At 39.3% G+C, this 14,397-nt stretch overlaps 1 protein-coding gene across 1 annotated transcript in view; it reads right to left on the bottom strand.

Moving 5' to 3' along the window:
• Positions 1–995: 995 nt before the first annotated feature.
• Positions 996–14,397, bottom strand: part of LOC117299922 (G-protein coupled receptor 54-like) — a 37,374-nt gene continuing 23,972 nt past the window's right edge. The window contains exons 3-6 of the mRNA XM_033783522.1: positions 6,232–6,417; positions 3,330–3,550; positions 2,521–2,656; positions 996–1,981 (exon numbers count right to left, since the gene is read on the bottom strand). Of these exons, the coding sequence (XP_033639413.1) occupies positions 1,287–1,981; positions 2,521–2,656; positions 3,330–3,550; positions 6,232–6,417 (1,238 nt within the window). The 3' untranslated portion in view covers positions 996–1,286. The remainder of the gene's footprint in view (positions 1,982–2,520; positions 2,657–3,329; positions 3,551–6,231; positions 6,418–14,397) is intronic.

The raw sequence follows: 14,397 nt of genomic DNA, 5'->3' as shown, positions 1-14,397 counted from the left end.
CTTCCTATAATAGCCTATGGGAGCGCTTTGGTGAGGGGCGCATGCAAAGGGGTTGGTTTGGACGACTTTGTTGACACAAAACACCGGAGCTTAATCACGGCTGCAACCGTGCACCCCCTATTGTCCCTCTTTTGTTTAACTCGGATAATTAAAATTACAAAATACTTATACTTATATTTATTTTTGTGTCAAAGATTACGAGCAGTTCAAGAATAACTAATTTACCCGAGTTAAAGATTCCAATTTTTAACATGATCACGGCAAACTTTGTACAAATTATTTCAAATGTTTATTGACACCACTTACTGTATTATATATACATGTAACCTATTACTAATTGCTTTACAATTTACCATGGTGGTTAACAAAGATAACTATAAACAAGATTAAATAGCACTACCGCTAACAATTTGTTGATTGTCATGGCTGAGCGATTAAGACCACCTGATTCAAACTCTAGTGTTTCTGATCAGCAGAGTGTGCATGGGTTCCAGTCCCAGTCCCTGACACTTGTGTCCTTAAGCCAAGTTGACAAATGTTTCGTCCTTCTCGGATTGGACGTAAATCCGATGTAGCGCCCTCTATCGGTGACTAATTCAAAATAGGATCACTAATCTTGGCCCTTTGAAGTTTGACTGCCAGTCACCATTTACGTGTCGACTCGCCCCCAAAAAATACTATTGAATCACGTTTTGCCTATGTGCATTTATACACTAACTTTGATCGAATGTTATTTAAAGATATTGTCTACAGCCAACTTTTTAATGTAAACTATATCAATCATTGGGCTACTGCAAAATCTTTGTAGAGTGAATGTTACCTTTAGAACACGCCAATAAGACTTAGTTGTTCTGTAATTAAAAGTGCCTCCCGATAAGGCGAAAGTGACGTGACTATGTCTGATCAGCAGAGAGTGGGTTCGAGTCCCAGTCGTGACACTTGAGTCCTTAAGATACTTAACCATTATTCCTGCGTCCTTCGGATGGGACGTAAAGCCGTTGGTCCCGTGTGTTGTGTAACGCATGTAAGTTAACCCAGTGTACTTGATTGGCAGCATATTGCGCCGTAACACCTTGTAGACCATCACATGGTGCTGTGTTAAAGGAGTAGGTCTCATTATTCAAAAACGTCGTCCCACCCTGGAGGTAGAAATAGACCTCCATTTCTACCTCCATGGTACCCTTAAGTCGGACCTCGTGTGGTTGGGTGGGACCTTGTCTCCCATGTGTAATGGTAATACAAAATGGTGAGACAGTTGTTTGGGTGTATTGATAAGATTTGGTCTCTCAGCAGTGGTTATTATCGATCTGCTCTATTCCTTTAGCTTCAACATTCGATGACGTCAATGTGCTCATTTGAGTACGTCCGCCTCCTGTCTTTCGTCTCGTCCCTGCCTGTTCACTGGACGATCCCTGCTGCGTGCCGGTGTTGGCTACATGACCAGCGCCCTCTCGTGTCGGCCGTACCTTCTTAAAGCAGCAGTGGAAAGTTTTCTTAAAGTTCTTCTGGAAGTTCTCCCCAAGGAAGGTGTATATGAAGGGGTTAGCGCAGGAGTTAATGTAGATAAGGGCATGCCCAGCCGCTTTGAAATCCAGCGTTGCCATGGTGTACGGAAAATTCACATCAAATTCCATCCAGATCTGTATAACATGTACAGGAAGCCAGCACACGGCAAACACAATCACGACTGTCAGAACCATCCATGTTATCTTGCGTTTCTGTCTGAGGTTCCTGTCGTTTGCGGGGCCGCTGAGGGCGTCTGTCGGCACGACGCGCTGCCATAAGTTCAGTATCATCATACTATAGCAGATGGAGATGACAACAAGGGGGAGTGTGTAGGTAAAGAGGAAGATCCAAATGGAGAACAGCTCACTCCATGTCTTAGACCAGAACTCTTTACAGAGCAGTATTATTCCGCCGTTGTATGGAATATCCACTGTGTCAAAGAAGACCAACAAGGGTATGTAGACTGTGACTGCAACTGAAAGGGAGAATAAATAAATAAATACAGCAAAAATAAACAGATAAAGAAACACATTGTGGCTTATAGTACTTGATATTGATATTGGATCTGAGGCATTGCATGGTGAGGTATAAGGTTTGCGTTAGCACCATGTGTGTATCTACTTGCCAGGTAGAGTTTGTGCTTTATATTCTTATATCACCGCAGAGTACACCACTGCAGCTTGGCAAGTTTCCTCAAGGGATTTCCCCTACACCACCACCACAACAACAACAACAACAACAACAACAACAACAACGACGATGACGACGAAGACGACACCGACGACAACGGCGACGACGACGATGCCGACAACGACAACAACAACGACAACAACGACAACAACAACAACAACAACGACAACAACGACGACAACAACAACAACAACAACAACAACAACAACAACAACAACACCAACAATAATAACAACAACAACAACAACAACAACAACAACAACAACAACAACAACAACAACAACAACAACAACAACAACAACAACAATAACAACAGCAACTTACAAAGCCATATGACGATGCTAATTGTGGCTGCATTGTGGAGGGTGCGGGTCTTTAATGACTTGAGTGGTCTGACTATGGCTTGGAATCGGTCAATACTCATCGCTACTAGGAATAGACAGGTCACCTGAGCTGAGACCTGTCGGTAAAACATTAAAAGATCCACATTACCAGGTTAAAGGCACTGTCAACTATTAAGAGTTATTCAAAATAATTGTTAGCACAAAAAAATACTTGGTATAACGAGCAATAGAGAGCTGTTGATAGTATAACAAATTGTCAGAAACGGCTCCCTCTGTCAGTAACATAGTTTGTCAAGAAAGAATTAATTTCTCACTAAAATATTAAAAGAAAATGGCCTGAAACGTTTTCTTTTGTCGTCTTAAAGCACACAACTTGTGCACCAAGGTTTTTTTTTCCTGTCATTATTCTTGGTCAACTTCGATGACCAATTGAGTCCAAATGTTCACATATTGCGTACTAAATGCATATGTCGGGATACACCCAGTGTGCATACTAGTCTTTGAAGATACCAAAGGTGTCCTGTGCCTTTAAAGGGTATACGTTTTGTATTAACTCTTAAAATTAATGCCAATAATAGCTATTGGTTAGAAGCCAACAGCAGCGTTTGATAGTATAAAGCCAAACGACTCGAAAACAAACTCGGAAATGATCTATTATAGTATTACTAGTGTTATTTTAATACCCTACGGTGTTAAATTTGATTATTTTTGGGTCACTATATGTCACAACACCCATGGTGTCACTTTAACACCTCAGCTTTTTTCCGTGTAGAAAAGATAAAGACGTACCGACTGCATGTAGTAGACCATTTTACACATGAATCGACCACCGAGAAACGAAGGCGATCCGTATTGAGCAGCCGTTGAGGGCGCACAGATACAGAGAAACAGAATGTCGGCAACGGCGAGGTTGACGACGTAGTAGTTAGTGACCGTCTTGAATTGTCGCATCTTTAAGATGACGAAGATCACTAAGGTGTTACCAACGATGCCGACTACCATCAGAATGCCTGTCGGAAGACATAAACAAAACGTTATTCAACAGAAAATTGTAAAAAGTTAAAGGGCAGATTTATAATTTGGGTAATCACTCGTGGTGAGGCAATGGACACTATTGGTAACTGTCAAAAACCAGTCTTCTCACTTGGTGTATCTCAATATGCATAGAATAACAAACCTGTAGTGATTTTCCACGAATTTGATTTCGAGACTTCACACTTAGATTTTGAGGTCTCTAAATCAAGCATCTGAAAGCACATAACTTCGTGTGACAAGGGTGTTTTTTCTTTCAATATTATCTCGCAACTTCGATGACCGATTGAGCTGAGATTTTCACAGGTGTGCTACTTTATGCATTTGTTGAGAAACAGCAAGTGAGAAGACTGGTCTTTGACAATTATCAATAGTGTCCACTGTCTTTTAGAGAAGGGTGTAGCGGCGGGCTTGACAGCGTAATTTATTCATGTGTGACGTCAGAAGCGTAGATTATACGTGGTCAATTGAGGGCACTGTTTTACATCTTTCGCCAGGATCGATCAAAACATTCATCACTAATCAGTAATACTTTCGCCAATATTTTGTTGATTTTGGATGCGCCCAATGTTGTGAGTACAAATTAGTTCAATTAAGTTTAAGATTTACGCGGGTAATTAGTGTAAAATTTTGATTGTAAATGTGACTGTTTTTCCAAGCATGTCGTCAATTAGATTCACGTGGGCTTACATGTACATGTTTTGTGTATGTGGGTTTTTGTGGCATACAGAACACGGTAACTGGGTAAGGTGTGTGGATAAGGGTTATTATAATGGTCAGAGTTGGGATAAAGTTGTGAGATTAAGTTAAGTTACTTGTAGTTGAGGCAAAGGGGAATCACACACACTTGGCACACATTTTGTGGGTAAATCATGGTTTTTAATCAAATTGTTGTAAATAAAATACACATTAAATTGGGATTGATTCGTTATTGCATTTGCTGTAAATCAAATGTTTATATTGTTTTGGGTTAATTTTGATTAATTGCAGATCGAACCGCATTGCTACACGCATTATGGTATCGTAATAAAGGGTTGGGCATCAGTAAATTGTGTCATTGGTGACAATTTTTGAGTACACACGTCCCAAAGGGGTTCACCCCTGTGTGTCTGGCTGTGTGTTTTTGTTTCCTTCAATCATGACTTGAAGGTTGCACTCAAGAGAATGAATAAGTTTTAATTACATAGTACTCGTGATGTCATTAATAAACCCCTTTTTCTAACCAATACTAGAATTGGCTCGGCCTTCCGTCAAACAAAATGTTAAACACGGGGCACGTTTTTTTTTTTTTGCAAATAAATTCACAAGCACCATAAACAGATGGCTGGAAGTGCCTACCAACAGAAAGTGTTAAAGTCAACGATTATGTCCCACACAAATTACTTCCAGTGTTGAAAATAGCTCCGTAGTTTCCTCTTTCACTTACGAATAATTATTTCACACCATAATCGTAGCGTTTTAGGCTGGGTACACTATTTCAACACAACTGAGTTTTTTTAAATGGATTTGAGTTTACTGTGCCAAAAAAAATTAGTTTTAATATAATAAACATGTGTCTATGTCGGTCAACCTTCCACTATTTTTTGTATAGTATTGAGAAATCCTTGCTGTCGAAAGTTTAATTAATTTCAGTTAATGGTCCGAAAAATTGAATACACTGACACTATACTTAATCTATGGACCACGGTATGTATAAAAAGGAGATCTTTATTTCGTTTGCAACATCAGTTTTTCCTGGCCAGTTTAAACGAAATCCATTTACTTTATAGTATATTACTTGGCTGATTCAATTTCGTTTGAAAATTAATGATCCATTGAATTAGATTTGGACAGTTAAAAGGAGCAATTTTCATTTCACCAAGCCAGCAGCAAAAGATGATCAAACATCCAGTTTCAAAAAGGTGTAAAATATGAAGTAGAACATCAACTTAAGAAAACTGGAAGTGCAGTTGTAAATGCCTATAAATTAAATAGAACGACTGAAGCGAATCTGAATGAGGAAGACGAAGTCATGTGTGCACTAAACGAAATTGGATTCATTAATGGATTTGAGGGTATTAGAGGAAAATGCACGAACTTGAAAGTGTGTAAATGAAATTACAATTTTTTTTTTATGAAATAGGCCGGGTAAACCTATCATAATATAAAAAGCCCGGGCCAGTGTAAAATTACCAAAAATAAAAAGTGTTTACCAAAAACTTTCTGGAGGTTTGTAACTAGGATTATGTATAATTGGATGCTTTTGAACGCTTGGTGGCAGGAGACTTACCATGTAAAGTTGGTATTGTCTACGGCCCTTTTCGAAACAACGGCCCGGCTTTGGATTTGGCTCAGGCTAGATGGCCCCGCCGGTTGTTTGGACAAAATTTACGTGCTTTGCGTACGTGCCCAGGGGCTTCAAACGAGAGAACGGAGCCTCAAGCCGAATCCAAAGCCGACGCCGTGGTTTCGAAAAGGGCCTGGCGTTTACAATAATCAAGAACAACTTGTTCTGTTCCTTTCTTTTGAACTGTTTATTTTGTATCCTGAGCGAGCGCCATGGGCGCCTTTTTGTGGCGGATACCGGCGCTATATAAGACTCCATTATTATTACTATTAATTTACCTGATAAGTCTGCTGCCATCTAGCGTCAAAAAAGGTCCATCATTATGATACTTACCAAAAAGTATTGGCATAAGCAACGCATGATGTGGTGGTTTAAGATCAGCCGGTTGCTGGTAAAAGGTTTCGTTCCCGACTGAATCATTATTGGTGCCTAGTGTACTCAAAGGGAAAATCGTGGCTATCGTGGTCGTCATCTTCCCCTGGCAAAAACAACCTCGTCCCCTAATTACTGGAACTCGATCTGCAGAGAATTAATAAAAAACATATATAAAAAGACGATTGGAGCATACTCGAAACGTCGAGTTCAAACCAACTTAAAGACACTGGACACTATTGGGAAATGTCAAAGAACGGTCTTCTCACTTGGTGTATCTCATCTCAACATATGCATAAAATAACAAACCTGTGAAAATTTGAGCTCGATTTGTCGTCGGAGTTGCGAGATAACAATGAAAGATAAAAACACCCTTGTCTTACGAAGTTGTGTGCTTTCAGATCCTTGATTTCGAGACCTCAAATTCTAAACTTGAGGTCTCGAAATCATATTCCTTCAAAATTACTCCTTTCTCGAATACTACGTTACTTCAGAGGGTGCCGTTTCTTACAATGTTTTATATACTATCAACCTCTCCCAGTACTCGTTTACCAAGTAATGTTTTATGCTAACTAATAAATATTTTGAGTAATTACCAATAGTGTCCACTGCCTTTAAGTGCACAATTACAAATTGCGTATCTCACTCACTCCCGTAACTTCTTTGTATCAGATTATTGGCGAGATTTGGTCCTAGCATAACAAAACCGTAAACGAATTTTGCCTCTTTAAGAAGCTCAAGTTCACACCAGACCTCCAGGAATGTTGTCAAGGTCGAGGGAAAAGCCGACACTCCGTGTTAGTCTGACCCACTTCTAGGTCAGTCTTAACCATTTTAAGGTTAGGTCGACCCATGAACGGGTCAATCTGACCCATTTAAAGCAATCGCACAACATCGGTAACCAGTATTGTCCAAAGGCCCACACTTCGTGTATCACAACTTTTATAAAATAACAAACCTGTGAAAATGTAGGCTCAATCGGTCATCGGAGTCGGGAGAAAATAACGGGAAAACCCACCCTTGTTTCCGCACGTTTCGCCCATGTCATGGTGGTTAAAATAAATCCGTTATTCGCGATATCGAGAATTGATAATTGTTGAATGATATATCAAGAGAAGTCTTACCTTCTGTAAACCCTGTAAAAGTTATTTGTAAATCTGTGTGAACTTTTAATTGTTGTTCTCTTCAGAAAGTGTCCAATGGCTTTAACGGGTCAGGCAATAATTATCATCAGGGAAGTGTGGTTAAAAAAAAAATGATTTTCAGATTCGGCGTCAGCTTTAAACTAAGCCTTTATTTCTCTCATGGCAGGCTTCGTTGCCACTGGAGATTCAATGACGTACTCAGCACTAGACTTGATGACAAGTCGTTAGGCGCTGCCTAAATACACCGCGCTTAACAATTACCGTCTTGACTTCAAGACTAACTCAGCACCGACCCATGTTGTCACCTTCTTGCGAATCTAATCTGAATGATTGAATGCGTGGGGACGAGTTATCACTTAAACTTTCTACCCATAAATGTATTACTAATACTCATGTTTTCCTTTTGTATTTCTATTTTGTAAATTGGCATGCTTTATGAATAGTCTCTTTATTTGAATTATTTTCTGGAGGACAAATCGGCTGTCTTTAAGTGGTGTAACTAGAACTTAATCACGCGTATTATGAGGGCATCAAATGAAATGCACTTTTTTCCTTATTTCCGTATGTCGGATTACTCATGGCAGTAATTCATCAATCTCTAATATGTTCAAAGAACTACGTGACTAATGGGTTCTAAAATGGATTTTGTTTTCATCTAGCGATACAATGTCAGTTCGGTATCATGAGGGCCTATGCAATAACAAAAAAATGTGTTTCTCTTGGTTACGGAGTTGTAATATTTGTCAAAATGGCCGAGGAATCATGGTAAATGTTCCTACAGCAGATTTCACGAAAAGCTAGAGTTAGGACGAGTAACTTGTCCTTACTCTGTGTAACGCATGTAAAAGAACCCAGTGCACTTCTCTCGAAAAGAGAAGGGGTACGCCCCGGTGTTCCTGACTGTGGCTGCTGCATGCGCCGTAGCACCTTGTCATTTCTTATAAGGTGCTAAAAAATAGGGTCTCAGAATTCATCTCTGCAATAACCTATCTTTCTGGAAGTTTGTATAATACTCAGCGCCTTGACCACCTTGTTTGGATACGTGCGCTATATAAGACTTTGATATTATATTATATAAATATTGTTATCAAACGTAAACAGACCCTTTAAAAACAATCCGTTTGAGTGATGCATAATCAGTTGTGGAAACAGAGGAACTAATTACACGCCATAACCTTCACTTGAAATCCACGAGCTGTAAAAATCATCCAGCTAAAAGTAACACAGATTAAAGAATGTCCTAGAATGTGTTTACTGTCTTTGCTTGGTTCAAGTGTCCAATATCGCTCCCAGCTTCTAGAGTTGCAATTGAGTGAGGCATACAGTAGACTTGCAGACAAGTCGATAATTCGTTGGTTTTGATGTTTGATCCGGCCCATTATTTTGCCTCTTTGTTGGGGGTCCATGCGCCCCACGCAGCGGGGGGTCCTCGGCAGACATCCATAACTAGGGTGTCGTGGGCGCCGAGTTGATAAGAGCGCGGAACTCAAGCTCTGGTGCTTCTGTTCAGCAGAGTGTGGGTTCGAATCCCGGTCGTGACACTTGTTTCCCTGAGCAAGACACTTAACTATAATTGCTTCTCTCCACCCAGGGGTAAATGGGCACATAGGGCAGAGATGGTTCTTGTGATTGGTTTAGCCGAGTAGCGCATATATTGCGCACAGGCTGTATACTCCCCAGGGAGCTGAGATGTAAGGAATGATTTAAGGCCCAGTGACCAGGGGTAGTAGTGTCGGAAGCGCTTTGAGACACGTGTGAAAAGCGCTTAAAACGGGTTATTATTATTATTAACTGAATTATGCTAAATTTAGGTGCGTTCTAAATTTTCCTGAATATTGGTACCTTGTTCGTTCAACCAAAATGCTCTGTGCTGCTGCTCTAGCAGTCTCTCTCAGGGCAGCAGTATCGCGAAAGAGCCGTTTCGCTATCACCGCGACAGATAAACGACTTGTCCACAAGTCTAGGCATGCAGTAACTGGGTCGGGGTTTTTTTTATACAGGGAGCCGCAGGCTCGCTGTTCCCCGCGCATAATCTCTGACATTGACTGGCTTTAAATATGGTTTAGGGTGACATTAGCTGGTGCCTTCTGTGCAGCTCTAATATGATTATACATGTTCTGTGCAATTGTCACTGATGAATGTTGAAGGATGCTTTTTGTTGTAATAGACTGTGCAACGCACGTGTTTAGTTGAACTTCAAAGACCAATATAAGAACCCGCTCCGCGCTAGTGCAGTTAATAACGATCCTATAAGCTAAAGTAGTCTATACCATCCGCCAATTGTCTATACCATCCGCCAAACACCAAAAGCAGGACAGTTCTTTTCAGAACAATCCGATAAATCTACTCCGCGGCAGAAGAAGCTTTGACCACGCGTTTAATTCACAGTAAAAACATACATCCTGAATTATAAACAACATTACGTGCATGCACATGTGCACGTACAACATGTACAATATAACGTACAAACGTTATACCTGCCGCATCACATCGGACCAATCAAAACACAGATAGGGAAGCTTACGTCATGGCACGTTTAGCCAATGAAATCATTGTATCAATGAATTTATTAGGTTTAGACTCAGACAGAGTTGTTATGTGGGTTGGCCTTTGCGTGATTGCCCTAATTGCTGCGAAACTCTACCAGCAACAAAATACCTAACTTTTGATACGACACACAGAAAGCTGTGTGTCCTTCTTTTACCAATGAAAGTCACGTATTGTTCGAAGAGAAGTGAATGTCAAACACACAGATAAAAAGCTTTTGCGATGAGGGTCTGCCAAAAAATTAACAGGATACTCAAGACTGAAGCAGTTTATTAACAATGTACTTTAGAGTTGGCACTGTGTCACTCTCGATACCTATATTAGTAGTTTATAAAAAGTGAACTGAAATGAGTACTGTCTCAATTTCAATCATTCACTTATTCAATCTAGTGATGCCTTTCAGCAGTTCAATACTAGATTCTGGTGACAAACCACTCTTAACTTACACTAGGCTGTCTCCAATTGAGTATACACACACACACATAATGTGTCAATTACAACAGCCACGACTTAATGAAATCAACAAACTTTGTTGTTCTACTTGCCCGTTAAAGGCACTAGAAACTTTGGGTATTTAATACCAGCCAAAGTACAACTAACCATACTAAAACATTTTCAAGAACGTTTGAAAGTGGAGCCAGGTGAAACAAATTCACATAATTTGTTTATTTTTAAGTAAACCAAAGCTCTCTCTCTCTCTCCATCATCAAAGTGAGTGACAGCTGAAACTTGACGCGTATCCTAGCAAAGCAAACTCGTGTCTTGATTGCCAAAACTTGACATCACTCAACCAGTTAGAGCGTGTAGTTGATGTCTCAAATAACCCCCTTAAAGGCACTGGACACTATTGGTAATATTGTCAAAGAGCAGTATTATCACTTGGTGTATCCCAACAAATGCTTAAAATAACAAACCTGTCAACATTTTGACTCAATTTGGTCATCGAAGTTGCAAGAGAATAATGAAATAGAAAGACCATTGCTGCAATACTTTGTGTGATTTCCAAAGCATAAATAATGGCTTCAGCTGAAGTCTTGTGTTGAGTTAGAATTTGAGTTAGACTAGCCCTAACTTAGGACTAGTCCTAACTTAGGACTAGTCCTAACTTGGGACTAGCCCTATGATATTACAAACTTAAAGGCAGTGGACACTATTGGTAATTACTCAAAATAATTATCAGCATAAAACCTAACTTGGTAATAAACGAGAAATGGGGAGAGGTTGGTGGTACAAAACATTGTGAGAAAACGGGTCCCTCTGGAGTGACGTAGTTTTCGAGAAAGGAGTAATTTTCCACGAATTTGATTTCGAGACCTCAAGTTTAGAAATGAGGTCTCGAAATCAAGCATCCGAAAGCACACAACTTCGTGTGACAAGGATGTTTTTTTCGTTCATACATTATCTCGCAACTTCGATGACCGATGGAGCTCAAATTTGCACAGGTTTGTTATTTTGATGCATATAGTGAGATACACCAAGTGAGAAGACTGGTCTCTGACAATTACCAATAGTGTCCACTGTCTTTAAGTCTAGACATAAGTTAGTCGAGATAAGAATTGTCCTAACTCGTTGTGAAATCCACCACTGGCAATTCGTGTGAAACGACTAATTTAATTGGTATTTCGAGAGCACATTAGTTATTAGTAGGTTATAGTACTGCACTAAGTTTATTCTGCTTTTGTGGTTTGCACGTACCATTGCGTACTTAGGGTTAGTCTCTTATTTATGGGTGCAAGTTAACGTTGTGTTTGAATTTTTGTATTAATTTGTGTCTTTTACTATTAATCATAATCGAGCAATTATACGCCACATTAAATGCCGAGTGGATAAAGAGCTCTGGTGTTTCTGTTCAGCAAGACACCTAACCATTATTCATTCGTCCTTCGGATGGGACGTAAATTCTTCCATTATTCTCTCGCAACTTCGACGACCAATTGAGTTCAAATGTTCACAGGTTTTTTTATTGTATGTATTTGTTGGTATACACCAAGTGAGAAGCCTGGTCTTCGAGAACTTCCAAAGTTGTCCAGTGCTTTTAAGTCGAGGTTTTTCTATGTTTTTTTCCTAACCTTGGCCCGACCCTGTTTGATGTTGGAAACACCGTACCAAAAAATTGTGCCCTAACCTTTTTAAAGGCAGTGGACACTATTGGTAATTACTCAAAATAATTATCATCATAAAACCTTTCTTGATTACGAGTAATGGGGAGAGGTTGATGGTACAAAACATTGTGAGAAACGGCTCCCTCTGAAGTGCCATAGTTTTCGAGAAAGAAGTAATTTTCCACGAATTTGATTTCGAGACCTCAAGTTAAGAACTTGAGGTCTCGAAATCAACCATCTAAACACACACAACTTCGTGTGACGCAAGTTTGATGACCGATTGAGCTCAAATGTTCACAGGTTTGTTATTTTATGCATATGTTGAGATATACCAACTGTGAAGGTTAGTCTTTGACAATTACCAATAGTGTCCACTGCCTTTAAAGTTGATACTGGAGCCATAGTCAGTACTGCATCCCACGCAAAGCTTTGGGAAATCTTTCTTAAACAGTTCAGCTTTACATTAGCCTCTAGTAATGGCATCTCAATCAATGTTTATTCAAACCGATCACTATTTAGTTCACTATTTAGTTGAGGTCGCTCGGAAAAGCGACGTCATTCGAAGTCGAAAGCAATTTATTTCGCATATAGGTTATCAAATGCTTTTAGATCAAGTAGGTAATGGCATTGATACCCTCGATACTGCAGTTGTTCATAAACCCATACAATTAAGTAATGAATTGAAATAGGGCAGACATTACTTTCAATAATGTCGTCTCACTTGATCCTTTCGGCGTTCATCTACGCGAAACCTTGATTCCCCATTCAGATTAATTGTTTTGGATCTTGGGGAGTACAATATTTCGAGCAGAGGCCGTCCAGAGAAAGGCCAAATGAGTTTTAAAAAAAAAATTACAAAATTAAAAAAGACTGTGCCCTCCAAGACCGTTCATTTTAAACAATCAACATTGATAATATAGAATGCACAGAAACCTTTATACACAGAAAACAAAATGCCATGTCAAATAACTTGGATAACAAACCAACGATACTTAAAGGCAGTGGACACTAATCAATAAAACATTTATTTCCACATTCACATCACATGGAGGCATCATCCTAAAAGCCGAGGCTTGTGGCGGATGTGCCCGTTACAAGATTACAGAACAAAACAGGAAAACAGCACTAATTAGACGAATAAATAAATACTAACCGCTACGGTAGATAACATAAAGGTCACTCAAAATAATTATTAGCATTAAGCCTTACTTGGTGACGAATAATGGGGAGAGATTGATAATATAAAACATTGTGAGAAACGGCTCCCTTTGAAGTGACATAGTTTTCGAGAAAGAAGTAATTTTCCACGAATTTGATTTTGATACCTCAGATTTACAATTTGAGGTCTCGAAATCAAGCATCTGAAAGCACACAACTTCTAATAACAAGGTGACTGTTTTTATCTTTCATTATTATCTCGCACTTTCGACGACCAAGTGAGCTCAAATTTTCACAGGTTTGTTATTTTATGCGTATGTTGAGATCCAAGTGAGAAGACTGCATGGTCTTTGACGTTACCAATAGTGTCCAGGGGTCGATTTCACAAAGAGTTAGGACTAGTCCTAACTTAGGACTAGTCCTGGGAGATATACAAATTGCATGGATAGTCCTAAGTTAGGACGAATAACTGGTCCTAACTCGAGATAAGACTAGTCCTAACTCTTTGTGAAATCCACCCTAGGGTCTTTAAATAAATTGATAATACAAAATGCACAGAAATCACCCTCTATACACAAAAACAAATCGCAAGTTAGTCAAATAACTTTAATAACAAACCGACGAAACTTATAAGAAAAAAGAGAAAGAGGCAAACGAAAAAAGAATTACTAACTTGACGAACTGAAAAGAGAAAAAAACATGCAAAAGTATGAAGACAATAAACAATAATATAAAAAAATTGCGAATCAAAACCCTGATAGAAAAATACTGAAGACAAAAAGCTAAGAGCAAATTAACTACCTCGATCACCAAGCTAACAACGTGAGCAATCTAGACAACAAATTATTTCACAATAAAGCGTGAAAACTCCTCGTGAGTTTTCTTTATTCTCGTAGTGGATTGAATAAGGAACTAGTCTAATGCAAAGTTGACAAACACTAACCAACACAACCATTTACTTATTCAGATATCCCTTCACTGTATAAGAAAACACGCGAATGTGAAGAAATCTTACCTTAAAATACTCGAATATCCGACCAATAATCGCAAGCCCACGTACGCCACTATCTGGATACGGTTTACACACGACAACATCCGACAACATCCGAATAAATATTGTCACTTAATAGTATCACATTGGGACGACAACATTAAATAGTCAGTCGTTTGAGGAG

The sequence above is a fragment of the Asterias rubens genome, chromosome 15 (assembly GCF_902459465.1).
Source record: "Asterias rubens chromosome 15, eAstRub1.3, whole genome shotgun sequence".
NCBI lineage: Eukaryota > Metazoa > Echinodermata > Asteroidea > Forcipulatida > Asteriidae > Asterias > Asterias rubens.
This window is presented reverse-complemented; position numbering and strand designations above follow the sequence as displayed.